The sequence below is a fragment of the Somniosus microcephalus genome, chromosome 10 (genome assembly GCF_052327205.1).
Source record: "Somniosus microcephalus isolate GS21.2 chromosome 10, FLI_Smic_1.0, whole genome shotgun sequence".
In the NCBI taxonomy this organism is placed as follows: Eukaryota; Metazoa; Chordata; class Chondrichthyes; order Squaliformes; family Somniosidae; genus Somniosus; species Somniosus microcephalus.
The window spans coordinates 157,304,085-157,330,883 of NC_140996.1; the positions used below are offsets into that span (position 1 = coordinate 157,304,085).

Consider the following 26,799-nt stretch of genomic DNA (forward strand, 5'->3'; position numbering starts at 1 on the left):
AGGGGCGAGGCCATGGAGGGATTTGAAAACAAGGGTGAGAATTTTAAAATCGAGGCATTGCTTAACTGGGAGCCAGTGTTGGCCAGCAAGCACGGGAGATGGGTGAGCAGGACTTGGTGCGAGTTAGGACAAAGGAGGTAAGTAAGTAATTTTAAAAGTAAATGTTTTATTAAAAAGAAATATATTGCATCCTTAAAGCTGTCCTATACTTCTTACCGCTCCATCCCTCTGACTGACGTTTCTGCATTCCAGCAAAAATCCACAAAAAACCTCATCTCACCCTGCCTGCTTGTTTGCTTGCTTGCATACCTGCCTGATAACGCATCTGGTGGACTGCCACTGCTGAATAGCATTCTGGTCTTCACCTTTCCCTGTCTGACAATAAGCAGTTTTACAACCTCTGCTCATAAACATTGCTCCAGCTCAATCCCCCTCCCCCTCCCTCTCTCCTACCCCCACAGCTGAGCAGGGAAATTATCCCTTGCAAAGTTACCCACCCAGCACAGGCCCTGGAAAACCAATCTCTTCCCCTCAACCCCCCATACCAAACATCCTCCATTCCTCCTGCCCCGTCATCCTTCTCCCTCCCTCCCTCTTTCTTGCCTCTCTCGCTCTTCCCTCCCCACCCCAAAATAATACTCCATTGTTTCCCCCTCTGGTTTGTTCTTTCTCTCTTTCTTGCGCCCTATCTTCTGTCACTCCGCCTTTCTTTTTTTGTCCCCCTCCTTTCCCTTTTTATTTTCTTCCCTCCCCATCTGAGTCCAGTTATCTCCATGCCCTACAACCCTGTTTGACCTGAATACAGGAAACTTTGTGATATCCAGCACCGACGAGACCGAGCTGTTGCCGATCTATCAAAACTGCCGGACAAACCAGCGCTAATGTTGAAGCATACGGAGGTTTTCAGCTCCGTATCTGGCAACAAACACTGTTGTTTAGCAACAGCTTCTAAACAGTCGGCCCGTACCTTGGAAGCATCTCTGTAGCTTAGCAGCAGCTTCAGAGAGACTTTGCAGAGTCTGACTGTTGGGAAAAAAAAGCCACGAGAAGGGAAAAAAAGCCATGAGAAGAAAAAAAAACTAACAAAACGGCTCCTGATTTCTGCCGGTGGATCGAGGTTTCCGGACATTCAGGCCTAGAAATTCGGTGGGCTGCGCCACCAGTTAGCGCCTAAAGAGGGCATTCAGTGGCTTTAGCGGCACTGGCCACGCCTCCCGCGATATTTAGCGGGGCGCTAATGGCGGCGTTAGCCTGTAGCGCTGCGCCGCTACCGATGATGTCATCGGTGTGCGCAGCGCCCCACTACCGCCCCGATCGCAATATTTGGTAGCGCCCGCCTCTAACGCCATTCGCAGATCGCGCCCGATTCACGGGGCCTACCTGTGGCAGTAGTGGCGCAATTAAGGTGGAGGTGCGGGGCGGCCATTTTTTCGGGGACCGCCTGCCAGCACCTCCGTCCCTGGCCTCCTGATCTTCCCCCCCCCCCCCCCGGGCAGTGCCGGCTGTGTCCCGAGGGCCCGGCACTTCTCGGTGCCGGGCTCTTTTGCTGGCACTCGCGATCGGTCATCGTGCTGGTGCAGGCCCCTCCCCCTTAAGAAGGGGAGGAAGGCCTGCAGTACCGCAGCGCACCATGCCGTAGCGTGTGGCGCTGCGGCATGTTGCACTGCGATATTCAGTTTCAGCGCCCCAAGAGGGACGCGGGGCGCCTCGAGCAGCGCCCCGCGTCCCTCTTGGGGCGCTCAAGCTGAATTTCCGGCGGGCACAACGGCTCCGATCACAGCGGTAATTCCGGCGCCCAGGCGAGCTTGGCGCCCCGTTTGGGCCTCCACCAAATTTCTAGGCCTCAACCTCCGGATAAACCAAAGTTTCCGGTACTGCATTTGGTCTGGACCCCCCATGTGCAGCGCCATGGTTGATCAGCTAGTTTGTATAAAGTCTACTATGATTAATATTAAATGGCCCTCTTCGACGACTCTTTTCTCTCCCATCTGCACCCCCCTCACCCTTCCTCCTCCATCTCCCCAACGCCGTGCGCACCCCCCCCAATATGACTTTTGCTTAATTTACAATACATTATTCTATACCCATTTGTGGGCCCACTAAAGTAACAGGATTTCTAATGGCTCAAAATGATCCCGGTTCTGCCTCAAATTCAGGCCCCCAGCCGTCAATTTGCTGCTATAGTGCACTCCCCAGCCCAGGAATTCTGTCTCAGCCATAACCTTGGCCTGCTGATGATGATGTTAAATTGTCCAGTTACCACATCAGCTGTTCTTATAGATTCTCAAAAATTGCATACAGTCAATTATAATCTGTTCTTTCTCATGTTCAGCTGAATAATTGGAATTCCTGGCATCGTTGCTTTGAGTCCTGTCAATCTTATGATTGAGTTTTTCTTCTTCATTGCTCTACTTTCTCGAGGTGGTGATTTACAGAGGGCAGGCAGCACGTGTTGGAAATAGGCAACCACACCTGGAATCTTCTAACACTTTGAAACCATTCAATGATTGTAATAAAGTTTGACACAAAAGCAAAATGCCGTGGATGCTGGAAATCTGAAGTAAAAACAGAAAATGTTGGAAATACTCCGATCAGACAGCATCTGTGGAGAGAGAAACGGAGTTAACCATTCAGGTCGATGATATTTTGTCGGAACTACCACAAAGTCGCTGCCACAGGAAATTTTGTGCCCTCCTTTAACAATAGGCCTGCTTCTGGGGAAGGTGAGACTTGTACAAGTCGGACGGGTTGCACCTGAACCAGAGCGGGACAAATATCCTTGCGGGGAGGTTTGCTAGCACTGTTGGGGGGGGTTTAAACTAACTTGGCAGGGGGATGGGATACAGAGGGGAGCTGAAATAGGGGGTGATGTGCTGCCAATTATAGAGAAAAAAACAAGTCAGCTTGGTAGACAGGGCAAATATACAAGGGCAAGGCTGGATGGCATCTATTTTAATGCAAGGAGTCTTGCAAATAAGGTGGATGAACTGAAGGTGTGATAAACACATGGGAGTATGATATTGTTGCTATCACGGAGACATGGTTGAGGGAGGGGCAAGACTGGCAGCTCAATATTCCGGGGTACAGAATCGTCAGGCGAGACAGAGGGGGGGGTATAAGAGGAGGGGTGTAGCAATATTAATTAAGGAGTCAATTACTGCAGTAAGGAGGGATGACATATTAGCAGGTTCCTCTAATGAGGCCATATGGGTGGAGCTTAAAAACAAGGGGGCAAGCACTTTGCTGGGAGTGTACTATAGGCCTCCAGTCAGGGGGAGATAGAGGAACAGATATGTAGGCAAATCTCAGAGAAATGTGCAAATAATAGGGTAATAATAATGGGGGATTTCAACTTCCCCAATATTAACTGGGATAGTCAGAGTGTGAAAGGCACAGAGGGTGTGGAATTCTTAAAGTGCATCCAGGAGAGCTTTTTGAGCCAGCACGTAGAAGGTCCTACAAGAGAGGGGGCGGTACTGGACCTAATTCTAGGGAATGTGGCCGGCCAAGTGGAAGAAGTGCTAGTAGGTGAGCACTTTGGTGACAGTGACCATAATATGGTGAGATTTAAGGTGGTCATGGAAAAGGACAGGGATGGGCCGGAAATAAAGGTTCTAAATTGGGGGAAGGCCGATTTTAATAGGATAAGGCAGGATCTGGCCAAAATGGACTGGGATCAGCTACTTGTAGGAAAATCCGCATCGGAGCAATGGGAGGCTTTCAGAAGGGAGATTGAGATCATACAATGGCAACATGTTCCCGTAAAGGTCAAGGGTGGTTCCAAAAACCACAGGGAACCTTGGATGTCAGGGGATATACGAGAATGGATTAGAAAAAAAAGGAGGGCTTTTGGCAGATACAAAAGGCTAAAGACGGAGGAAGCCCTAGAGGAGTACAAAAAGTGCAGGGGGATACTTAAAAAAGAAATTAGGAGATCAAGGAGGGGCCATGAAATAACACTGGCGAGCAAAATAAAGGAAAATCCTAAGATGTTTTATAAGTATATTAAGGGTGAGGATAACTAGGGAAAAAATAGGGCCCATTAGGGACAAAAGTGGCAATCTGTGTGTGGAGCCGGAAGATGTAGGAGGGGTTCTAAATGAATTTTTTGCATCTGTTTTCACTATGGAGAGGGACGATGTAGACATAGAAATAGGGCGGGGGGACTGTGATATGCTCGAACATATTAACATCGAGAGGGAGGAGGTATTGGCGGTTTTAGCAGGCCTAAAAATGGATAAATCCCCAGGCCCGGACGAAATGTACCCCAGGCTGCTGTGTGAGGCAAAGGAAGAGATTGCGGGGGCTCTAACACACATATTCAGAACCTCTCTGGCCACAGGGGATGTGCCAGAGGACTGGAGAACCGCTAATGTAGTTCCACTATTCAAGAAGGGGAGTAGGGAAAAACCGGGGAACTACAAGCCAGTGAGCCTAACATCAGTGGTGGGAAAATTATTGGAAAAAATTCTGAGGGACAAAATCAGTCTCCACTTGGAGAGGCAAGGATTAATCAGGGATAGTCAACATGGCTTTGTCAAGGGAAGATCATGTCTGACTAATTTGATTGAATTTTTTGAGGGGGTGACTAGGTGTGTGGATGAGGGCAACGCAGTGGATGTGGTATACATGGATTTCAGTAAGGCCTTCGATAAAGTCCCGCACAGGAGACTGGTCAAGAAGGTAAGAGCCCATGGAATCCAGGGTGCCTTGGCACGTTGGATAAAAAACTGGCTTAGTGGCAGAAGGCAGAGGGTGATGGTCGAAGGTTGTTTTTGTGACTGGAAGCCTGTGGCCAGTGGGGTACCACAGGGATCGGTGCTGGGTCCCTTGCTGTTTGTGGTCTATATTAATGACTTGGATATGAATGTAAAAGGTATGATCAGTAAGTTCGCGGATGATACAAAAATTGGTAGGGTGGTAAATAGCGAGGAGGGTAGTCTCGGTCTGCAAGACGATATCGATGGGTTGGTCAGATGGGCGGAACAGTGGCAAATGGAATTTAACCCGGAAAAGTGCGAGGTGATGCACTTTGGGGGGACTAACAAGGCAAGGAAATACTCAATGAATGGTAAGACCCTAGGCAAGACGGAGGGTCAGACGGATCTGGGTGTGCAAGTACACAGATCCCTGAAGGCGGCGGAACAGGTGGATAAGGTGGTAAAAAAGGCATATGGGATACTTGCCTTCATTAGCCGAGGCATAGAATATAAGAGCAAGGAGGTTATGATGGAGCTGTATAAAACACTGGTTAGGCCACAGCTGGAATACTGTGTGCAGTTCTGGTCGCCACACTACAGGAAGGATGTGATAGCTTTGGAGAGGGTGCAGAGGAGATTCACCAGGATGCTACCAGGGCTGGAACGCTTCAGCTATGAAGAGAGACTGGGCAGATTGGGTTTGTTTTCCTTGGAGCAGAGGAGGCTGAGGGGGGACATGATTGAGGTGTACAAAATTATGAGGGGCATAGATAGGATGGATACTAAGGAGCTTTTTCCCTTAGTAGAAGGGTCAATAACTAGGGGGCATAGATTCAAGGTAAAGGGCAGGAGGTTTAGAGGGGATTTGAGAAAGAATTTTTTCACCCAGAGGGTGGTTGGAGTCTGGAGCTCACTGCCCGAAAGGGTTGTGGAGGCTGGAACCCTCACAACATTCAAGAAGCATTTGAATGAGCACTTGAAATGCCATAGCATACAAGGCTACGGACCAAATGCTGGAATATGGGATTAGATTAGACAGGGCGTGATGGCCGGCGCAGACACGATGGGCCGAAGGGCCTCTATCCGTGCTGTATAACTCTATGACTCTAATATTGGCTATCCAGCAAACAGGATCATACTAATGGCCGAGCTTCAAGACTCAACCAGTTCAGTCACCAACACCTTAATATAGTCTATGAAGTTACAACCAAAAATCAAGGTTAGAGGGAGGGAGAATGTTGTGTCCGAGTACATTTCTAAAAAATAGTTCTGTTTTTCATTGCAGGTGAGTTCATCATTGGCCGAGTGATTAAAGCTATGAACAATAGCTGGCACCCAGAATGTTTTCGCTGTGACCTCTGCCAACAGATTCTTGCAGATATTGGATTTGTGAAGAATGCTGGCAGGTTGGTATATTTGGCGCCCTTTTATGAATACAGAAATGTATGTTTACTTGCGGCTCTGCTGTGTATAACATTGACTTGCATCTGGTTGCGATAGAACTATAGAATTTTACAACACACAAGGTCATTTGACCCAATCTTGTCTGTGCCTGCCCTTTGCTGGAGCAATCTAAAATTAATCTTAAATAACAACAGAAAATGCTGGAAAAACTCCGCAGGCCAGGCAACATCCGTGGAGCGAGAAATAGAGTCAACGTTTCAGGTCGAAACCCTTCGTCAGGACGAAGGGTTTCGACCTGAAACGTTGACTATTTCTCTCTCCACGGATGTTGCCTGGCCTGCTGAGTTTTTCCAGCATTTTCTGTTGTTATTTCGGATTTCCAGCATCCGCAGTATTTTGCTATCGTACTAAAATTAATCTTACTGTTTTGTGCTCACCACTGAGTCTGTATCTTTCCCTGGTTTAAATAGTTAGCAGCCTTAGCTCACCTCTGAGTCATCGGTTCATGTCCCACACCAGGGACTTGGAGCACAGAATTTAGGCTGACACTTCAGTGCAGTGCTGAGGGAGTGCTTCATTGTCAGAGGTGCTATCTTCCAGATCCAATGTTAAACCGAGGCCTGTCTGCTCCTATTAAATATCCCCTGGCACTATTTGAAGAAGAGCATGGGAGTTCTCCTGGTGTCTTCTCAACTCAACCAGTGTCACTAAATTATCTAGGCATTTACATCATTGGTGTTAGTGGAACCTTACTCTGTGTAAATTGGCTGCCACATTTGCCTACATTGCAACAGTGACCACACATCAAAATTGGCTGTGAAGCACTTTAGGACATCTTGAGGGTCTGAAAGGCGCCATGCAAATGCAAGTTTAATTCTCTCTTTTTCTCTTTTTTTTAATGTTAGAAGTCCCAAGTAAACAATCCTTTTCTGTCTCCTCCCAAGATCCCCACCATTATAGATGCCAGTGTCCAACTAATTTGGAGTACTCAGCTTACCATTAAGAAGCTGTTGGGTGCACTGGACACAGCAAAGGCTATGGGCCCTGACAACATCCTGGCTGTAGTGCTGAATATCTCTGCACCAGAGCTAGCTGTTGTCCTTGCCAAGCTGTTTCAGTACATCAATGACACTAGCACCTACATAACAATGTAGATGATTTCCTAGGATAAATCTAACCTGCCCAGTTAGAATCCTTTCAGCTTCCTCCCAATCTTCAGTAATACGATGGAAGGAGTCATCAATAGTGCGATCAAATGACAAGTACTCACTAATAACTCGGTGTCAGCCATGACTCAGTGGTAGCACTCTCGCCTCTGAGTCAGAAGGTTATGGGTTCAGAGGAACAGGAATAGGCCATTCAGCCCCTTGAGCCTCTTCTGCCATTCAATTATATCATGGTTGATCTGTATCTTAACTCCATCTATCCACTTGTCTAACAAAAATCTATCAACACAAAAGCATCCTGGGGATGCTGGAAATCTAAAATAAAAACAGAAAATGCTGGAAATACTCAGCAGGTCAGGCAACATCTGTAGAGAGAGAAACTGAGTTAACGTTTCAGATCGATGACCCTTCGTCAGAACTGGATAAAGTTGGAGAAATAACAGGTTTTTAAGCAAGTGTAGGGGTGGAGGAGGGGAGGAAAGAACAAAAGGGAAGGTCTGTGATAGGATGGAAGGCAGGAGAGATTGAGACAAAAGGGATGATGGTGCAAGGCAAAACGAGATGGTAATGGGACAAGTTGAGAAACAAAAGATGGCTCTAGATTAAGTGTAAATGATATGGCAGGATGATCAACAGCTGCCATGTGAGAGAGAGAGAGAAAAGAAATGATAGGGGCAGAGGTGATGGTCTGAAATTGTTGAACTCGATGTTGAGTCCAGAAGGCTGTAATGTGCCTAATTGAAAGATGAGGTGCTGTTCCTCGAGCTTACGTTGAGCTTCATTGGAACAGTGTAAGAGGCCGAGGGCGGAGAGGTCTGAGTGGGAGTGCAGCGGAGAATTAAAGTGACAGGCGACCGGAAGCTCGGGGTCACCCTTACGGACTGAACAGAGGTGTTCCGCAAAGTGGTTGCCCAATCTGCATTTGGTCTCCCCAATGTAGAGGAGACCGCAGCGTGAGCAGCGAATACAGTATATTAAATTGCAAGTAGTACAAGTAAATCACTGTTTCACATGGAAAGTGTGTTTGGGGCCCTGGACAGTGAGAAGGGAGGAGGTAAAAGGGCAGGTGTTGCATCTCCTGCGCTTGCACGGAAAGGTGCCGGGGGAAGGGCTGTTGGGGGTGATTGAGGAGTGGACCAGGGTGTCGCGGAGGGAGCGGTCCTTTCAGAATGCTGAAAGGGGAGTAGAGGGGAAGATGTATTTGGTGGTGGGATCACGCTGGAGGTGGCGGAAATGGTGGAGGATGATCCGTTGAATGTGGAGGCTGGTGGGGTGAAAGGTGAGGACGGGGAACCCTATCGTGGTTCCGGGAGGGAGGGAAAGGGGTAAGAGCAGCAGTGCGGAAAATAAAACCGACACTGTCAAGGGCCGTGTCAACCACGGTAGAGGGGAATCCTTGGATGAGGAAAAAGGAAGACATGTCGGAAGCACTAGTATGGAAGGTGGCATCATCAGAGCAGATGCGGCGGAGACGGAGAAACTGGGAGAATGGAAAGGAGTCCTTACAGGAAGCGGGTTGGGAGGAAGTGTAGTCCGGGTAGCTGTGGGAGTCAGTGGGCTTATAGTGAATGTTTGTCAATAGCCTATCCCCAGAGATGGAGACAAAAATGTCGCGGAAGGGAAGAGTTGGAGATGGACCATGTAAAGGTGAGGGATGGGTGGAAATTGGAAGCAAAGTGAATGACATTTTCTAGTTCAGGGCGAGAGCAAGAAACGGCACCAAGACAGTCATCAATATACCGGAAAAAGAGGTGAGGGAGGGGATCCGAGTAGGACTGGAACAAAGAATGTTCTACATATCCCACGAAAAGGCAGACATAGCTAGGACCCATGCGGGTCCCCATCGCAACACCTTTAATTTGGAGGAAGTGAGTGGTGTCAAAGGAGTTGTTGTTCAATGTGAGAACAAGTTCAGCCAGGTGATGGAGGGTGGTGGTGGATGGGGACTAGTTGGGCCTCTGTTCAAGGAAGAAGTAGAGCACCCTCAGGCCATCCTGGTGGGGGTTGGAGGTGTAGAGGGATTGGTCGTTCATAGTGAAATCTATCAATCTCAGTTTTGAAATTTTCAATTGACCTAGCGTCTACAGCTTTTTGGGGGAAGAGTTCCAGATTTCCACTATCCTTTGTGTGAAGGAGTGTGTTCTGCCCTCACCCCTGAAAGGCCTAGCTCTAATGTTAATATTATGCCCCTTTGTTCTGGACTCTCCCACTAGAGGAAATAGTTTCTCTCTTTCTCTACCCTATCAAATCGTTTAATCACCTTAAACACGTCAATTAGATCTCTCCTTAATCTTCTATATTCAAAGGAATACAAGCTGAAGAATTCTATGCAACCTGTCCTCATAATTTAACCCTTTTAGCCTTGCTATCATTCTGGTAAATCTGTGCTGCACCCCTCCAAGGCCAATATATCATTCTTGAGGTGCTGTGTCCAGAACTGAGTGCAGTACTCCAGATGTGTTGTAACCAGAGCTCTGTACAGCTGTAACATGTATTGCAGCTCTCCTGAGATAAAGGCCAACATTGTTTTAGCCTTTTTAATTAATTTTGTACCTATCCACTAGCTTTGTCATTTCTGTACTTGGACCCCAAATCTCTCTGCTCATCCACAGTTTCTAGATTCACACCATTTAGAAAATATTCTGATCTATCTTTCTTCGGTCCAAAGTGGTTGATCTCACATTTTCCCATATTGAATGCCATCTGCCACATATTTGCCCACTCACATAATCTATCAATGTCCCTTTGCAACTTTCTGCTCCCATCTACACTGTTTACTGTGCCACCTAACTTAGTGTCGTCCACAAACTTAGCTATACAGCTCTCTATTCCTTCATCCAAGTCATTTATGAATATAGTGAAAAGCTGTGGCCCAGTACAGTTCCTTGGGGGACACCACTAGTCATACAGGAAACTTTGGTTTATCCGGAGGTTATATGTCCGGAATACTCGATCTAACGGCAAAAATCAGGAGCCATTTGTGGTAAACCACTGTTTGTATTCCTGTTTGTCCTGTTGTATTCCACTGTGTACATGCCTGGACATGCCTCGGCTGACTCCTCCCACAGGTCCTAGTATAAAGGTGACTGCTCCCCAGCCCTTAGTATCATGGACCGGTCGACCACGCGAGGCAGACCTCCATTCTGTTGTTAATAAAAGCCTTTAGTTACTCTTCTAACTCTCAGTCTTTTATGAGTAATTGATAGCGCATCACCATTTTCTATAAGTTTTTTTAGTTCTCGTTGCTTTTTTTTCCCAGTCAGGCACTGCAAGGTCTGTAGCTATAGCAACAGCTTCAGCTAGAGACGCTTGCAGCTGCAGCCGACTGTTTAGAAGCTGTTGCTAAGCAACAGTGTTTGTTGTCAGATACGGAGATGAAAACCTCCGTATGCTTCAACATTAACTTTGTATGTCCGGCAGTTTTGATAGATCGGCAACAGCTCGGTCCCGTCGGTGCCGGATATCACAAAGTTTCCTGTACTTGAGTACATACCCATTAACCCTACTCTCTGTCTCCTATTTCTAACCAATTCACTATCCATGTCAATAGGTTGTCTTGAATTCCATGCACTCTCATTTTTGTTAACAGTCACTTATGTGGAACCTTGTCGAATGCCTTCTGGAGGTCCATATAAATAACATCCATAGACACTCCTTTATCTACTAAGTCCCACTCCAGAGACTTGAGCACAAAATCTGGGCTGGCATTCCAGTGCTGCACTGTCGGAAATGCCATCCTTGAGATGAGATGTTAAAGGGAGGCCCCATCTACCCTCTCAGCTGGTCGTAAAAGATCCCATGAAACTATTCAAAGAAGAACAGGGGAGTTCTCCCCTCTATCCTGGCCAATATTTATCCCTCAACCAACATCACTAAAATAGATTATCTGCTCATTATCACATTGTTGTTTGTGGGGCCATGATGAGCACATAGTGGCTGCTGTGTTTCCTGCCTTACAATAGTGACTGCACTTCAAAAATATTTCATTGGCTGTAAAACGCTTTGGGTCTTCCTGAGGTTGTGAAAGGTGCTACATAAATGCAAGTCTTTCTTTAACCCGCTCAGTTTGGATTCTGCTAGAACTACTCTGGTCTAGATGCCGTTACAGTTTTGATCCAGACTTGGATGCAAGAGCTGAATGCCAGAGGGATAGTGAGGGAAGCTGCCTTCCACATCAAGGCAGCATTTAACAGAGTATAGCACCAAGAAGTCTTGGCAAAACTGAGATAAATGGGAAAACTCTCTAGTAGTTGGAGTCATACATGACACAAAGGAAGATGGTTGTGGTTGTCAGAGGCCAATCATCACAGCCCCAGGACATCACTACAGGAGTCCCTCGGAAGCATCCTCAGCCCAAACGTATTCTGCTGCTTGTAAGGTCAGGGGTGGGGGGGTGTTCGCTGATGATTCCACAATGATGGGTTCCATTCATTCCTCCAAAAACTTGCCTGGCTGGCTGCAGCTGCAACAACACTCCTTCATGCCAGCCTCCAGCAAAGACCTGTATAAATCCAGGCTTGGGCTGTCAAGTGGCAGGTAACATTTGCACCACAAGTTCTGGGCAATGACTACCTCAAACAAATGAAAGCTGTTCGCGGATTTCTTGGTGGTTACCGTCACAACAAAGGGTTGTTAGTCCAGTGACAATAACTCCGCTTATGATTCTATGCACGAGTATTTTTTTTAATAACAAGCTTTATTACATTGACTAATAACAGTATTAGATTTTATATAACTCTTTTTCAGTGTTATATTAAATCACAAGATGACATGCAAATAATACAACCTGGTTTTCCAGACCTGAAGTGCTCCCTCTCTAGGCTGTATGCATGGCTGTGGGGGTCCGTCTGCCCATGATATGTTAATCTGACTCATCGAAGAAATATGTCCCATTCTTTTTTTATTGTGCTACCTTGAGCTACATCTGCCCATAACCTAGAAAACCACAGATCCTGCATCTTTAGGTGTTTACCCAGCATATAATCTATTCAGCTTTTGCCTCTGTGCTACAAGCTTTGTTTATAATACGTAAGTGCGTAGCTTACCTCTTACTGTGGTATGTGCTGTCTCGGAATAGAGACAAGATTCTGTGGGCTCTTTCTCCTATATTGATATAATAATGCAAACCTAAGCGAAAGGGTGTGTCTTGTTTTACACACTTTGTATAAAAATAATAAATTGCAGGACAACGGAGTATTACAGTTTAACTCTTATTAAGCATTAGGTCTGTGATCTTACTCATAGCAGCACTAGTGGGGAACGCATGGCATTAGGACCCCTAGCCTGGGTCTTCCAAACAATAGTAGTCCTTACAGATGCCTGCAGGCCAATGACAACTCAGCATGTGATCACATGTGAATATAATAGGTATTCCTTACAGATGCCTGCGGGCCAATGATAATTCAATATGCAGTTGTTACAGGGTGCTGCAATAGTTTGATCCGTGAATCATCTTAAAGCATTCTAACAAAAGCCCAACCATCGTCCCTTGACCTTCAACTGCACCTCTATCGCTGATGCTCTCACCATCAACATCTTGGGGGTCACTTGACCAAAAGCTGAACAGGATCAGCCATATCAACAAGAGCAGGCAGAGACTGGTTCCTCTGCAATGAGTTGCACTCCTCCTGACTGTTCAAAGCCTCTCCACCATCTACCAGGCTCCTGTCAAGAATATGATGAAATACTCACCTGGATAAGTGCAGCCACAATAACACTCAAGAAACTTGACAGCATACAGGATAGTTTGTTTGATCCATGCCCCTGCCAGTGGACTCCATATCTACCACTGGCACAATGTGGCTGGATGACTGCAGCAACTCACCAAGGTTACTTTGACTGTATCCCACTCCCTGAGACCTCTACCACCAAGAAGGCCTAAAGCAGCAATGTTGTGGGAACACCAACACCTCCCAAGTTGCTCTTCAAGTCACACACCATCTTTGACTTAGACAAATATTACTGTTCCTTCATTGTGTCTGGGTCAAAATCCTGGAATCCCTTACCTAACATCATTGTGGGAGCATCATCACCGCAAGGACTGCAGCAGTTCAAGGAGGCCCGCCACCAACTAGGCATAGGCAATAAATGCAGCTTTGCCTACGATGCCCACATCCAGGAATAAATATTTTTAAACATTGTGTTTTCTATAACAAAGTCCAATTCATCATCTTTATATACTGAGAATAAAAGTAGACCCAGCCCTGGACCCTGGGGTACACCAGTTCCAGTCCAAACAAGACCCATACACCCTAAATCTTTATTTACTGTTTGTCAACCATCTTTCTGTCCTTGCTGCTACATTTCCTCTTCTGAAAAATCCATATACACTATATCTACTGCATTCCCTTTATCTGTCCAATTGATATTTCTTTGAGGAGGGAAAAAACTTAAATTTGTCAAAGATGACGTCTTTTACAACAAAATCTGTGCTTATTGTCCTTGATTAACCCATGCATTTCTAAATACTTACAGATTCTAAGAGTTTGTCTGCACTAACTGGTCTATTTGACTAATAAAACACAGATTTTAAATGATATTTTGAGTTCTAAAATAATTAGTTCAGAGTAATAGATCATTCTGGGGACGAGGGTTATCAGATTTAGTCCTGCACTACCCATCGGACATTGCCTTGTCATCAGCAACAGATGAATGACTGTGATCCAGTGGGAGTGAGGAGAATGATATTGTTAGGGGGTGAAAGGGATGTTTAGTAGTTTAAAACAGTTACCATTTTACATATATAACCTACATTATTTAATTTTTGTGTGCATGTTTTTCTAAGTTCTCAAATTTTAATTTGTGCCAGAACATTCTGTTTCTCATTCTTGTCTCTGAAATGAGGATTATCCACATTCTGTTTACCAAGAATATTACCTTTATGAATTCATTTTATTCAGTTCAAATATTAATTATTATATGTCTGATTATTAGAGTAGATTAAATATATCCCAAAACCTTCCATCAAAGTAACCAGTAACAATTTTTTTATAAAGACAATCAAATGCATTTTGCTTTCTACCCTTCCCAAATTTTGTCCCCTCTTTTCCTGAAGACATTCACTTCTGCTGAGAGATGGTTCTGGTTAGCGCTGGCAGCCCTCCGTTTCCTCACCCATTCTTTATGTGAACCTATTTGATGAGTGTTGGCCGGCTGTTTGACAGTGTAGCTGAGCCCAGTCCTGTACTTGTCTGGTATCCAACATTTATATGTCCACAAGGAGTTACTGGATAGTGATCAGGAGCAGGAACAATGAATGCGTTTCTTCTGCACTGAGGTTAATTATAACACTCCAATTTATATACCCAATGATACAGATTGAAAAATGAATCTGGGTCTGTCTGCTCAGTATCGCAATAGACCGTGCACCAAGAAATTGGGAGAAATACAATTTTTGAGAGTTCCAAATTGACTTGGTATAATAGCAGATTATCCATGTCAATCTATATCATATGTCTTCAGTTTACATTTCTGTTTCGATGACCTAAAGTTTCTTTTCCATTTGCTTTTATCAGTAGTCTGGCTATTTTCTCCAAGCCATTTATTGTTGTTAATTCCTGCTCACTCCATTATACAACTCAAAATCTCAAAACTCCATGAAAAATATGAAATGTACTATTATCACTGAGTTGATCACGAAATGTAAGAGAACAAAATGTGAATTTCAGAAAACGTTGTTTTAATTTAAGCACTTTTAGCTGTACAAGAGCATTCTTCATAATTCAGTGAAAATAAATAAGGATATAAATGAAACCAAAGCTGGCTCTTTATATTATCCTAAGATTTATCAGGAACATAATTTTCTAATCCCGTTTTAAGAGTTCGCTCATGTTTACTGTGCTACTAAATGTCGGATGCAGGTTCAGAATGTAGACCACGCCGTCACTGAAAGCCACAAAGCTATTAAGTACTGCCTCCACAGTGAGCAAGGTTGAGGAGCAGGTTTATTTGCCTGGCCTTTTGGTTGGGAAATGGGACGGGGAGGGGTCTAAAGAACGAGGGGGCAGAAAGATTACTAGTGGCTTACAGTGATTTTAAATGATCACATAGATACTTTGTTCAGCGATTTGAGTTTTTTGTCGTTTTTTTTTGGGGGGGGTGTTTTGTAGGTTTTTTTTTAAACAAGATAGCTGCTGTAATACAGATCAGTATGTTTTTAGGCGGGGCCACAAAAGAGAAGCCATTCCTAAAAACACCCTCATAGTTCTAAAGCTAACTTTGGTTTCTTCATTCTTGATCAAATACCGTACCTTCTACACCATCTATTCTCGTAGTTATAACACTGAGGTGAGTTTCTTGGCCATTATATTCAGTTGTAGTCTTCCACACTTTCTCTCTGCAAAGAGACTCCTTAAAATTCTCCCCTACAAAGAAGTAAACCACTGGATCTAAGCAGCAGTTAATGCTGGCCAGACAAAAGAATGCACGGTTGATGATGGCAAGGCTCTGAATTGTGGGTGTCGACTCCGATTGCTGATTCGCCATAATAATGTACAGTAAACGGGCAACATGATATGGTAAGAAGCAAACCAAAAAGACAGTTAATACTGTGAAAATCATCCTGGAGGCTTTGTGCTTGTGGTCAAGTCGCCTGTATGACTGAAGGTGCCTGATTATGCATAGATAGCAACAGATAATGACTAGAAATGGAAAAAGAAATCCAACCACCAGAGCACCTGAAGCATAAAGTGATGGCTTCTCCCTGTACAATTGCAGGCACACGGTAGTGTTCTCTTGTGCCTGTACAGTCTGAGTGGTCACAGCAAGCTGAAAGGTTCCTAGTATAGCAGTTACCCACACAGTTGCACTGATTATTTTTGCATAGCGAACTTTTCGAAAGTTGAGAGATCTAACTGGGTGCACTATTGCCAGGTAACGATCAATACTGATGCAGGTAAGAAAGTAGACACTGCTGTACAAGTCAAGGTGAAAGAGAAAGCCAGTGATTCGGCAGGCGATCTCCCCAAATGGCCAATGGCTTTGAAGTATATGGTAGGTAATACGTAACGGCAAAGTCAGAATGAGGCAGAGATCAGCAACTGCAAGATTTAACATATAGATGCTGGTTATGGTCTTGGTTTTCATGCGACTGCAGAAGACCCACACAGAGATACTATTCTCAATTAGCCCAGCTGTAAACACGGTGCTGTAGATAACAATATAAATCAGTCGTTCTACTGATGCAGCAGTCAGGTTGAAATTGGGTTCCGTTACCAGCGGTAACTTTGTGGTTGCTGTAGTTGTGTTCTTCCAGTGCAGAGAATCGTGAGCCATGATTTTTGTCTAATTGTTGTAGACTGCAATTAATAACAAGGTTATTTTTATACCTGCAAATTGTAAAACTTGTGCATTTTCATTTTTAAAACCAAAAAAAACTTTTCCTCTAATTCCTTACACCTGATTATCAAATGCTGCAAGAATGGGAGAAGAAAACGAAGGAACCAAATGCAGATTAAACAATTATAGATTCTCACATTTTCATGAGCTATTGAAAATCTGTAATTACATTATATAAAATAATTAGTGAGCACTTAAGAACAAAGCTTACTTTTTACATAATCAATAACAGGCAAACTTAGACCTAAAGGATTTTCCCAGCCGCAGCATGTAGTACTTACTGTGTGCTGGGGTGCAGTCTGCAGCTTTATGAAGGGCGATCATTCCAGTCATACACAATTCCTGCCCTTTTTTTGTGAAAGTAACTCTGTCCCTTTGTGCAGCAGTACTGAGGTATGTAGCAGCTGTGAGTTGTTGCACTGACAATGTATTTTGTCTATATTAATAAGGAAGCAGTTTCAATACCACCTTTTAAAAGCTGCTTTACAATAACAGAGTTGATTATGCAGGAAGCACTTCCTCTGGGAACACCATTCCATGGAGTGCATTCGGTGTCTTCCCGTAAGAAAATAGCATCTCCGTCACAAGTCACAAATAGAAGCTTCCTTTTCCTAATTGTAGACTATATCCTTTAGAGCATTTAGCAACTTGAGAGCATGTATTTTACAATATATTTCCTTTCTTTTCTTTTTTCCACACTACCAAACAATGCTTTGGCATAAACTAGTGTTTCTGTTGACTAAAATAGATATTAATAAAAATATTGTATTATCAAGGTTAACATTTTGAATTTTTTTAATGAAGACTATAACTAAAACAAGATTCAAATTCCTGACAAATCAAGTCCTGGTTATTATTCCTCAACATTTCTTCTGGTTTTGTGAATTGTGAGAAGTGAAACAACAGGGGAAAAAGTACTGAAAATATTAAAATGAAATACAGAAAGCAAAAACTAAACATTAACTGAAATGTTTCCCAAAACTTAAATTTGAGAGCAAAACAGACAAGACTAAAAACTAAGATTATTTCTTAAAAAAAAAAAAAAAATCCTGGAATAAACGTATGTATTTGGTAGATGTAACTTGAGTAAACTATTCTGAGTTCATTAAGATTTATGTCCTAACCTGTATCTTAGGCTATTGGGCATGACTGAAGTGTTAAAGTACGGGGTTAACCTTGTGAGACTCTGCTCCAGGCCTGGGTCCTCTTTCAACAGGTGCATAGATCAGAAAATTGGGTCTGGAAGTCAGCACATCTGATTCATGTCTCCATAAAATCTTGAATACCACAAGTTGGGCTCATTGATCTCTGCATCTGATTATTTGATTTGCATGGTTTCCCATCAGTAAGATTCTGCATCAAGAAAGTCTCTCACAATTTACCCTTTAATGTTCCTTTGAACTAGCAAAGTTTTAAATTTTTTTTGTTGGAATTTTTAATTAAAATGATCATCAGTTTCTATAAAGCTAGCCCTGATATATTGGCCCGTAATTTCCGATAGGAGGCTTCCTGCGTGCCAATGCCTCCTATTGGGAAAAAGTCTACGCCCTTACCTGAGTGCTCCCGAGGTCCGGCCATTACCGATCCTGGGCCTCTCCTCGACGAAATGCGTAGGGCCCACGTATCCCAGGGGCGCAGGTGGTTCGCAAGCGTCCCTGGGATCACGTGGGCCAGGCGAGCCAATGGGAGAAGGGAAACCCTCTTCATACTTTTGACAGACCTGTCAAAAGTATGAATGCGGATCACTGAAAAAAGACATCAAAACATTAAATACATTTTTTAAAAACCATCACGTTTTTAAAATGAGTTAAAATTACATTAAATTAAATATTTTAAACAAAAATCTAATTTTTTGAAAAAATAATTCGTTTTTTACAGGGCTAAAAATAAACATCTTTTTTAAAAGTATTTTTTTATTAAATTATAAATGAGTGGAAAAACAATTTTTTTTAAACTTTTTTAAACTCATGCTGGTAAAAGCAGGCCTTGCGCCTGCTTTTACCAGGCGTAAGATTTTTAAAGGTTTTCAGCAGGCGGAGGTTCTGTAGAAAGCGGAACTCTCCACCCGCAGAGGCCCTTCTCCAGGGCAGGCATGTGATCTGTCAAGAGGATTCTTGACAGATCGGAACTGCCGGTTTTCAGCGCATGCGCTTCACATGCCTGAAACCGGCACTTGTGAGGTCCCTACGGGTGTATACACAGCTCATACACATCTGTAGGGATCGGAAAATACGGGCCATTATGTTTGATATAACAATTTTCATATGTCGGATCATTGCATAACGTGGATAAATGTGAAGTTATCCTCTTCGGTAGGGAAAAACAGAAAGGAAGAGTATTATTTAAATGGTGATAGATTGGGAAATGCTGATGTACAAAGGGACCTGGGTGTCCTTGTACACCAGTCACTGAAAGCAAACATGCAGGTGCAGCAAGCAGTCAGGAAGGCAAATGGTATGTTGGCCTTCATTGCAAGAGGATTTGAGTACAGGAGCAAGGATGTCTTACTACAGTTGTACAGGGCCTTGGTGAGACCACACCTGGAGTAGTGTGCAGTTTTGGTCTCCTTACCTAAGAAAGGATAAACTTGCCATAGAGGGAGTGCAGCGAAGGTTCACCAGACTGATTCCTGGGATGGCAGGACTGTCGTATGAGGAGAGATTGGGTCGACTAGGCCTGTATTCACTAGAGTTTAGAAGAATGAGAGGGGATCTCATTGAAACATATAAAATTCTGACGGGGCTAGACAGACTGGACGCAGGGAGGATGTTTCCCCTCGCTGGGGGGTCCAGAACGAGGGGTCGCAGTCTCAGGATATGGGGTAGGACATTTAGGACTGAGATGAGGAGAAATTTCTTCACTCAGAGGGTGGTGAACCTGTGGAGTTCTCTACCACAGAAGTCACTGAATATATTTAAGAAGGAGATGGATAGATTTCTAGACACAAAAGGCATCAAGGAGTATGGGGAGAGAGCGGGAATATGGTATTGAGATAGAGGATCAGCCATGATCATATTGAATGGCGGAGCAGGCTCAAAGGGCCGAATGGCCTATTCCTGCTCCTATTTTTTTCTATGTATGTTATCATCTTCTGACTTGATCTTGGTACAAACATGGAACTTGATCTTACCTGTGCTTCCTGGTGCATCTTGTGCGTACAGGGTAGCTGCTCACACTCTTTAAAAATTGTGTAATGTGCAAGTTCAAATTCCAATAGTTACCGTTCTCCGTTCAGTTGAACCTACCCTCTGATCCTCCTATAAATACTTTTTCTGATTTAGTATTGTTCATTTAAATGAGTTTGATTCATGAGTGCATTCAAATCATGTTATTTTTTGCTTGCAAATTATTTCTTCTTCCCTGAAGCTGTGGACTCCATGCTGCATTAAATATCAGACGAGCTATTCAGTTGTGATGGGAGTATCTCCGTCACTGGCTAACGGTCAGGAGTAAGAACCTTGGCCAATTTTCCTCTCCGTAATCCAGGCCAATTGTAACCCCTTAACCACAGCCTTGGTGGAGATCAACTAACCCAGCACAGACCGGGGATTGAATGGATTCTTGCTGATCTGTATGTTTCCGCCCCTCACGAAATCACCGAGCCATTAGGTGATCATAGTACTGTATAAGCATTTTTTAAGACTTAAGTTCTTCCTGCTCCAAACCAGATGTTAGAGCCTCACCATTTTATTCCATTTTAAAAGTTGCGCATCAAGAATGAATAGAAAACGTTTTGTTGCATAAATAATTCCTTTTAACTTTCTACTTCCAGGCATCTCTGCCGCCCTTGCCATAACCGTGAAAAGGCCAGGGGTCTGGGAAAATATATCTGTCAGAAATGTCATGCCATCATTGATGAACAGCCTCTTATATTCAAGAATGATCCCTACCATCCTGATCATTTCAACTGTGCAAACTGTGGGTAAGGAATATTCTAGTTACTAATTTACATTCACAGTACCTGTGCTGAATATGAGTAGAGTCATAACTACAGGTATTTATCTTAAGTATAAGTGCTAGCAGGCAGGATTTGCAATTGGTTTTTGGTAAATATACTGTTTGTATTTACTAATTCAGCAATAAATATTTGTCTCCCTCTCCATCCATCTTGATCTGTGTGTCTCTCGCACTTTTTTTTTCCTCTTCCTCTTCACCTTTCTCTCTGCTTTTCTTTTTTCTTCAGTGTTTCTTCTTTCCTTGTTTTTTCTTCCTATTCACTCCCTTTTCCTCTTTTCTCCCTTTTTGGTTCTGCCTCTCTTCTCTTTCTTCCCCCGCCCCCCTCCCCAAACCCCCCATTAATGCAATACAGTTCTGGTAGCTTGTCTAAATAGCCATTCTTGTGGTTGGCCTAACCAAGCTATTTGATGATGGAGTGAGCATCACTGCTGGTGATCTTTGCCCATCTGTTGCCTACAGGTGTCCCTATCATGAAATTGAATATTCCTGCCTTGCCTGGGGTGCTGAGGCTAATTGTGGCATTCTTGCTGCTAACCCAGCTGATTCTGTATAGTTATTCATACAGTTTCAGAAAGTTTCTGGAGATATAAGTTCATCAAATTTAGCTGATATAATTATCTGGATGCATTGCATATGCTGTATTGGTGCAGCAGGGGGTAAATGATTGCAAGACAAAACAGGATTACTGCATTATTTATGATTTTCATTAAAAGCTACATGAGAGTCAAATTTTGTACTTGTAGGAAGCATAAACTTGCTTGGCAATATTCAGTGTTCACTTAAACAGATGGCACTTGTATGATATACTAGGAGCACCTAGTGCCCTCAGAATTGTACACCAGCATGGCGGGTGGGGAGGGTGAAGACTGAATTAGTTAAAATTCCTATGGTTTCTTCAATGCATTACAATGTTTTTCTTCTAATCCAAATATCAAAATCTATATTACACAATGTTTTATCTTATGGGGAAAAAGTGGCATTTTTGTACAGTGATCAGATAGCTTTCAATTAGCAGATCTGTGATTACAAAATGTTTTGACATAGTTTGGGGGAGACCAAAAGGAGGAAAATTGACCCAGTATTTCCCTGCTTGCTCTTTACTGATAACTAAATTTACTGGCATGTACTTGCACTAAAATTACAATAATTGCTATTTTACGCATCTCTGTACTGCTTGCATTTCAACACAACTTTCATTTAAAAACACAAATGATAGATCTGCAATCAATGTGCATTTATTTTCCGTCTAGTGGTAATTTTTTAACAAAAAACAAAGTCTATCCTAAAAATATAACTTAATTAAAAGGAGAAGTCTGTAATTGGAAGCCATAAGCATCATTATAATGCACCTGACCAACATTACTTCTAGTTCAATATGGTGTAATATGAGAATGCTGAAATACAGTTGTTCTAACAAGATAAAGCAAAGCTCAAATCTGAATACTGAAAGACCCAGTCTTGTTTCAAAATGTGCATTTTCAAACATATTGCGCGCTAGAAGTCTGTTCTTTGTGTTTGAGAGGACGTTTGGAGGTCAATTTGCAACAGGACATAGAGTTCATTCTATGCCTTCTTAGTGAACTGCAGTGTCCTTAAGCAGACATCGTCTGAAACATCAAGGGAGCAGCGTGGTCTGTAAACTCTGGTGAAAGGTTACCTCCTAGTTGGTCGTCATCTCCTTTGGTGTAGCTTTATCCTGTGTGTCTCTGTTATTTCCCCTTCCTCCTGATCCTGTAGTATCTCCATCGTAAGGAAAAATATGGGAATGACCACATGGTAAGGGTGGAAAGCAAAAGTTTTCCCAGCCTAAAACTGCTGAATAGCTGTTTGCAGAATACTTTCTTAGGAGCACAGCTAAGAAAAGGATTTTTATAATCGCTTCAGTTAAACCTGATGTTTCAGATAAGGTTTGTAGACATTCAAAGCCTATGAACTCAGCCATTTCATGGTTTGGCAAGTCATATAGGTAACTTACATCATACAGACTTAACTTCAATTGAGCACAACTCCGATGTAAATGGCAGCATTTCTGAGACAGCAGCTTTTGCCCTCATTATCCTGTTATTTGCATACTCGCAGCATTTTGTTGCGGGGGGTGGTGCGGGGAGAGGGGTTGCAAATCTTCTGCCAGCTCCCACTTCCACTGGAATTCAGCATGACTATAACCCTGGTACATCTGGCTTATGTACTAAATCCCAGTCCCTTGTGCCATAACTACATTACTTTTGCACCCAAAAAAATTGGAATTTCAGCCCCAATATCAGTTTCTTTAAATTTTCCATAAGTTTAGTTAGAGATTAGGCTATACAACACATTAAATATAGGGACCCAGGAATGTTTTTTACACTTACTTTTGCAGTAAACTACTGGATTGTAATCTAGACATTTTCCAAAATGTTAGTGTGCTCCTGAACTGTTAATTTCCACAAGCACTCCAAGATTCTGTCACACTCTCTCCTTGTTTTCTTTCATTGTGTGGTACATGGACATCCTGAGATTTAATGGTTACTCTGGATATGTCCAAATGTCAGGAAGGTGGTTGGGAAGAAGCTGCAAATTCTATCTGGTTAATTAGTAAAAAATTGTCCAACTTGTAGCAAATTTCAATACAGAGCAATTTGAGAAGCTACCTGGAAAAGTTTAACAATTGCCACACTTACTAAAAATACTTTGTACACTTGTAAGTTAATAAATTTTATAATAGGTTTAAGCTTCCGCATACAGACAACAAATAACTAATGGTCCATTTTAAAGTAATAATTATGAATGCAGGTTATCTTCTAACAAAAGAAACAGCTCCAGTTTTTTTAATCGCAGATGTAGTGGCTATATATCACAGGCTGAAAAAAGTCCCCCACTCCCATCTCCACATCCCAATTGCGTTTTTAAAAAATACACACAAATGGACTTGTATCTCAAAGTCCCGAAACCTTTATTTGTATTTTACATTTCACCCACTGATATGCTGAGCAAAAATACTGAGCACTTTCTTGCTGTGAAATTTAATGTTATAACTTGAAATATGGGGAGGAGTGTAACTAAGCCTTTCTTCAAAACAAATTTTCTTCTCATTAGTTATGTCGGAGGATATACCCACAGATGGTTATTTTGTATGTTTTCTGATATTTCATTCTAACCAGAAAAGAGTTGACTGCCGAAGCTCGTGAGCTGAAAGGAGAATTATATTGCTTGCCTTGCCACGATAAAATGGGTGTTCCTATTTGTGGTGCTTGCCGACGGCCAATTGAAGGACGTGTAGTTAATGCAATGGGCAAGCAGTGGCATGTAGAGGTAAACTAATTATGTATTTTTTTAAAAATTTGTTCCTCAAAGTACTGTGGTGAATGCAAATGTAAGGATTATACGTGTGTTTTTAAAATAAGTTTGCTACTAAAAATTTGGAGCACTTCTTTCCCGGTATTCTAGCTTGTCACTTTATCGGAGCAGTTAAGTTGCAGAAAACCTTTTTTTTTTGTTTTTCGTATAATGCAGAATAGTCATTTTCAGCTCTGGCAGCTGGACTTGAATCCAACCCGGAGGGGATTAAGGTCACCTCTCTGCAGCTGTTGAATGAGCTGACTTTGGCCTGCATCTCACCATTACCAATAAATAAGAGTTCATAATACAAACATGCCCTTAGCAATGGTTGTGCAGAGACAGTATGATTGTGAGGAATTGAATAGTCAATTTCACCAGTGTTCTTCTAACATAAATGCCACCCCTGGATTGATGCTGAAATTGAATACAAAGTAGTGGTAAATACCCCTTGAGCACAAGGAGAACCCAAACAGTGACTACCTAACCAACACTTCCAAGTTTTTTGTGTTTGACTGCTGGGTGTCCAACAAATGAGGAAACCTGTCTCCAAGTTACTGAAAAATGTGCAGTCACCAGTACGGTTTTAGATTACTCAATGTGGAGTGCACATAATTTCATTGTTGGAACACTTTAGAGAAGCATGGACGATGGGGGGGGATCTATGTAATATATCCAAATTTGCTGCTGATACAAAGCTGGGTGAGAATGTAAGTTGTGAGGAGGATGCAAGGAGGCTTCAAGGGGAATATAGATATAGACAGGCTAAGTGAGTGGGCAAGAACATGGCAAATGGAATATAATGTGGAGAAATGTGACGTTATCCATTTTGGTAGGAAAAATAGAAAAGCAGAGTTTTTTAAATGGTGAGAGATTGGGAAATGTTGGTGTTCAGAGGGACCTGGGTGTCCTTGTACACGAATCACTGAAAGTTAACATGCAGGTACAGCAAGCAATTAGGAAAGCAAATGGTATGTTGGCCTTTATTACGAGAGGATTTGAGTATAAGAGTGAAGATGTCTTACTGCAATTATAGTAGGGCCCTGGTGAGACCACACCTGGAGTATTGTGTACAGTTTTGGTCTCCTTACCTAAGGAAGGATATACTTGCCATAGAGGGAGTGCAACGAAGGTTCACCAGACTGGTTCCTAGGATGGGGGGATTGTCCTATGAGGAGAGATTGAGTAGACTAGGCCTATAGTCTCTAGCATTTAGAAGAATGAGAGGTGATCCCATTGAAACATACAAAATTCTTACAGGGCTTGACAGGGTAGATGCAGGGAGGATGTTTCCCCTGGCTGGGGAGTCTAGAACCAGGGGTCACAGTCTCAGAATAAGAGGTCGGCAATTTAGGACTGAGATGAGAAATTTCTTCACTCAGGGTGGTGAATCTTTGGAATTCTCTACCCCAAAGGGCTGTGAAGGATCCGTCGTTGAGTATATTCAAGACAGAGATCAATAGATTTTTAAATATTAAGGGTCAAGGGATATGGGGATAGTGCAGGAAAGTGGATATAAGGTAGAAGATCAGCCATGATCTTATTGAATGGCGGAGCAGGCTCGAAGGGCCAAATGGCCTACTCCTGCTCCTATTTCTTTTGTTATTTTCTTATGATTGACCTCCAACAACCACAACCATCTTCCTTTGTATGACTCCAGTCAATGGAGAGTTTTCCCCCTGATTCCCATTGACTTCAATTTTACTAGGGCTCCTTGATGCCACACTTGGTCAAATGCTGCCTTGATGTCAAGGGCAGTCACTCTCACCTTACCTCTGGAATTCAGCTCTTTTGTCCATGTTTTGACCAAGGCTGTAATGAGGTCTGGATCTGCGTGGTCCTGGCAGAAACCAAACTCGGCATCGGATGAGAAGGTTGTTGTTGAGTAAGTGCCACTTGATAACAATGTCAACGACACCTTCCATCACTTTGCTGATAATTGAGAGTAGACTGTTGAGGTGGTAATTGGCCGGATTGGATTTGTCCTGCTTTTTGTGGACAGGACATACCTGGGCAGTTTTCCACATTGTCAGATAGATGCCAGTGTTGTAAGTTGTACTGCAACAGCTAGGCTAGAGGGGCGGCTAGTTCTGGAGCACAAGTCTTCAGCATGACAGCCGGGATGTTGTCAGGACTGACAGCCTTTGCTGTATCCAGTGCGCTCAGCCACTTCTTGATATCGTGTGGAGTGAATCAAATTGGCTGAAGATTGGCTTCTGTGATGGTGGGGACCTCCGGAGGAGGCCGATATGGATCATCCACTCAGCACTTCTGGCTGAAGATGGCTGCGAATGCTTCAGCCTTGTAGTTTGCAGGATGGGGATGTTCATGGAGCCTCCTCCTCCCATTAGTGGTTACTGCTACCAATGCTGTCATAGACAGATGCATATGCGACAGGTAGATTGGTGAAGAGGAGGTCAAGTATGTTTTTACCTCGTGTTGGTTCTCTCGCCACCTGCCGCAGGCCCAGTCTGGCAGCTATGTCCTTCAGGACTCGGCCACCTTGGTCAGTAGTGGTGCTACCGAGCCACTCTTGGTGATGGACATTGAAGTCCCCCACCCAGAGTACATTCTGTGACCTTGCTACAGTCAGTGCTTCTTCCAAGTGGTGTTCCACATGGAGGAGCACAGATTCATCAGCTGAGGGAGGGCGGTAGGTGGTAATCTGCAGCAGGTTTCCTTGCCCATGCTTGATCTGAAGCCATGAGACTTCATGGGGTCCGGAGTCAATGTTGAGGACTCCCAGGGCCACTCCCTCCCGACTGTATACCACTGTATACCTCTGGTGGGGCTGTCCTGCTGGTGGGACAGGACATACCCAGGGATGGTGAGGGAGGAGTCTGGGACATTTGCTGAAAGGTATGATTCTGTGAGTATGACTACGTCAGGCTGTTGCTTGACTAGTCTTTGCGACAGCTCTC

General features: G+C 43.4%; 2 protein-coding genes across 9 annotated transcripts in view; one reads left to right on the forward strand and one right to left on the reverse strand.

The window, feature by feature from the left end:
• The window catches only part of LOC147111785 (LIM and senescent cell antigen-like-containing domain protein 1), a 211,182-nt gene that overhangs the window by 162,681 nt on the left and 21,702 nt on the right, over positions 1–26,799 (forward strand). For all 7 annotated transcript variants that reach the window (XM_085999015.1, XM_085999017.1, XM_085999018.1 and 4 more), the window contains exons 4-6: positions 5,986–6,106; positions 20,379–20,528; positions 23,704–23,854. In XM_085999015.1, the coding sequence (XP_085855141.1) occupies positions 5,986–6,106; positions 20,379–20,528; positions 23,704–23,854 (422 nt within the window). The remainder of the gene's footprint in view (positions 1–5,985; positions 6,107–20,378; positions 20,529–23,703; positions 23,855–26,799) is intronic.
• On the reverse strand, positions 1,759–17,143 carry LOC147111786 (uracil nucleotide/cysteinyl leukotriene receptor-like). 2 transcript variants are annotated; one of them, XR_015079747.1, is made up of 2 exons: positions 16,888–17,143; positions 1,759–2,602 (listed from the first exon to the last, which is right to left on the reverse strand). XR_015079747.1 is itself a non-coding variant. In XM_085999019.1 (2 exons), exon 2 carries the CDS (start codon positions 16,541–16,543, stop codon positions 15,497–15,499), a length of 1,047 nt encoding a protein of 348 aa, XP_085855145.1. In that variant the 5' UTR covers positions 16,544–16,566; positions 16,888–17,143; the 3' UTR covers positions 14,204–15,496. The 2 variants fall into 2 exon arrangements, 1 of the variants encoding a protein (XP_085855145.1); XM_085999019.1 differs by lacking the exon at positions 1,759–2,602 and adding an exon at positions 14,204–16,566.

Coding starts and splice junctions, on each gene's coding strand:
- LOC147111786 (XM_085999019.1), bottom strand. CDS start 16,543: ATGGCTCACGATTCTCTGCACTGGAAGAACACAACTACAGCAACCACA.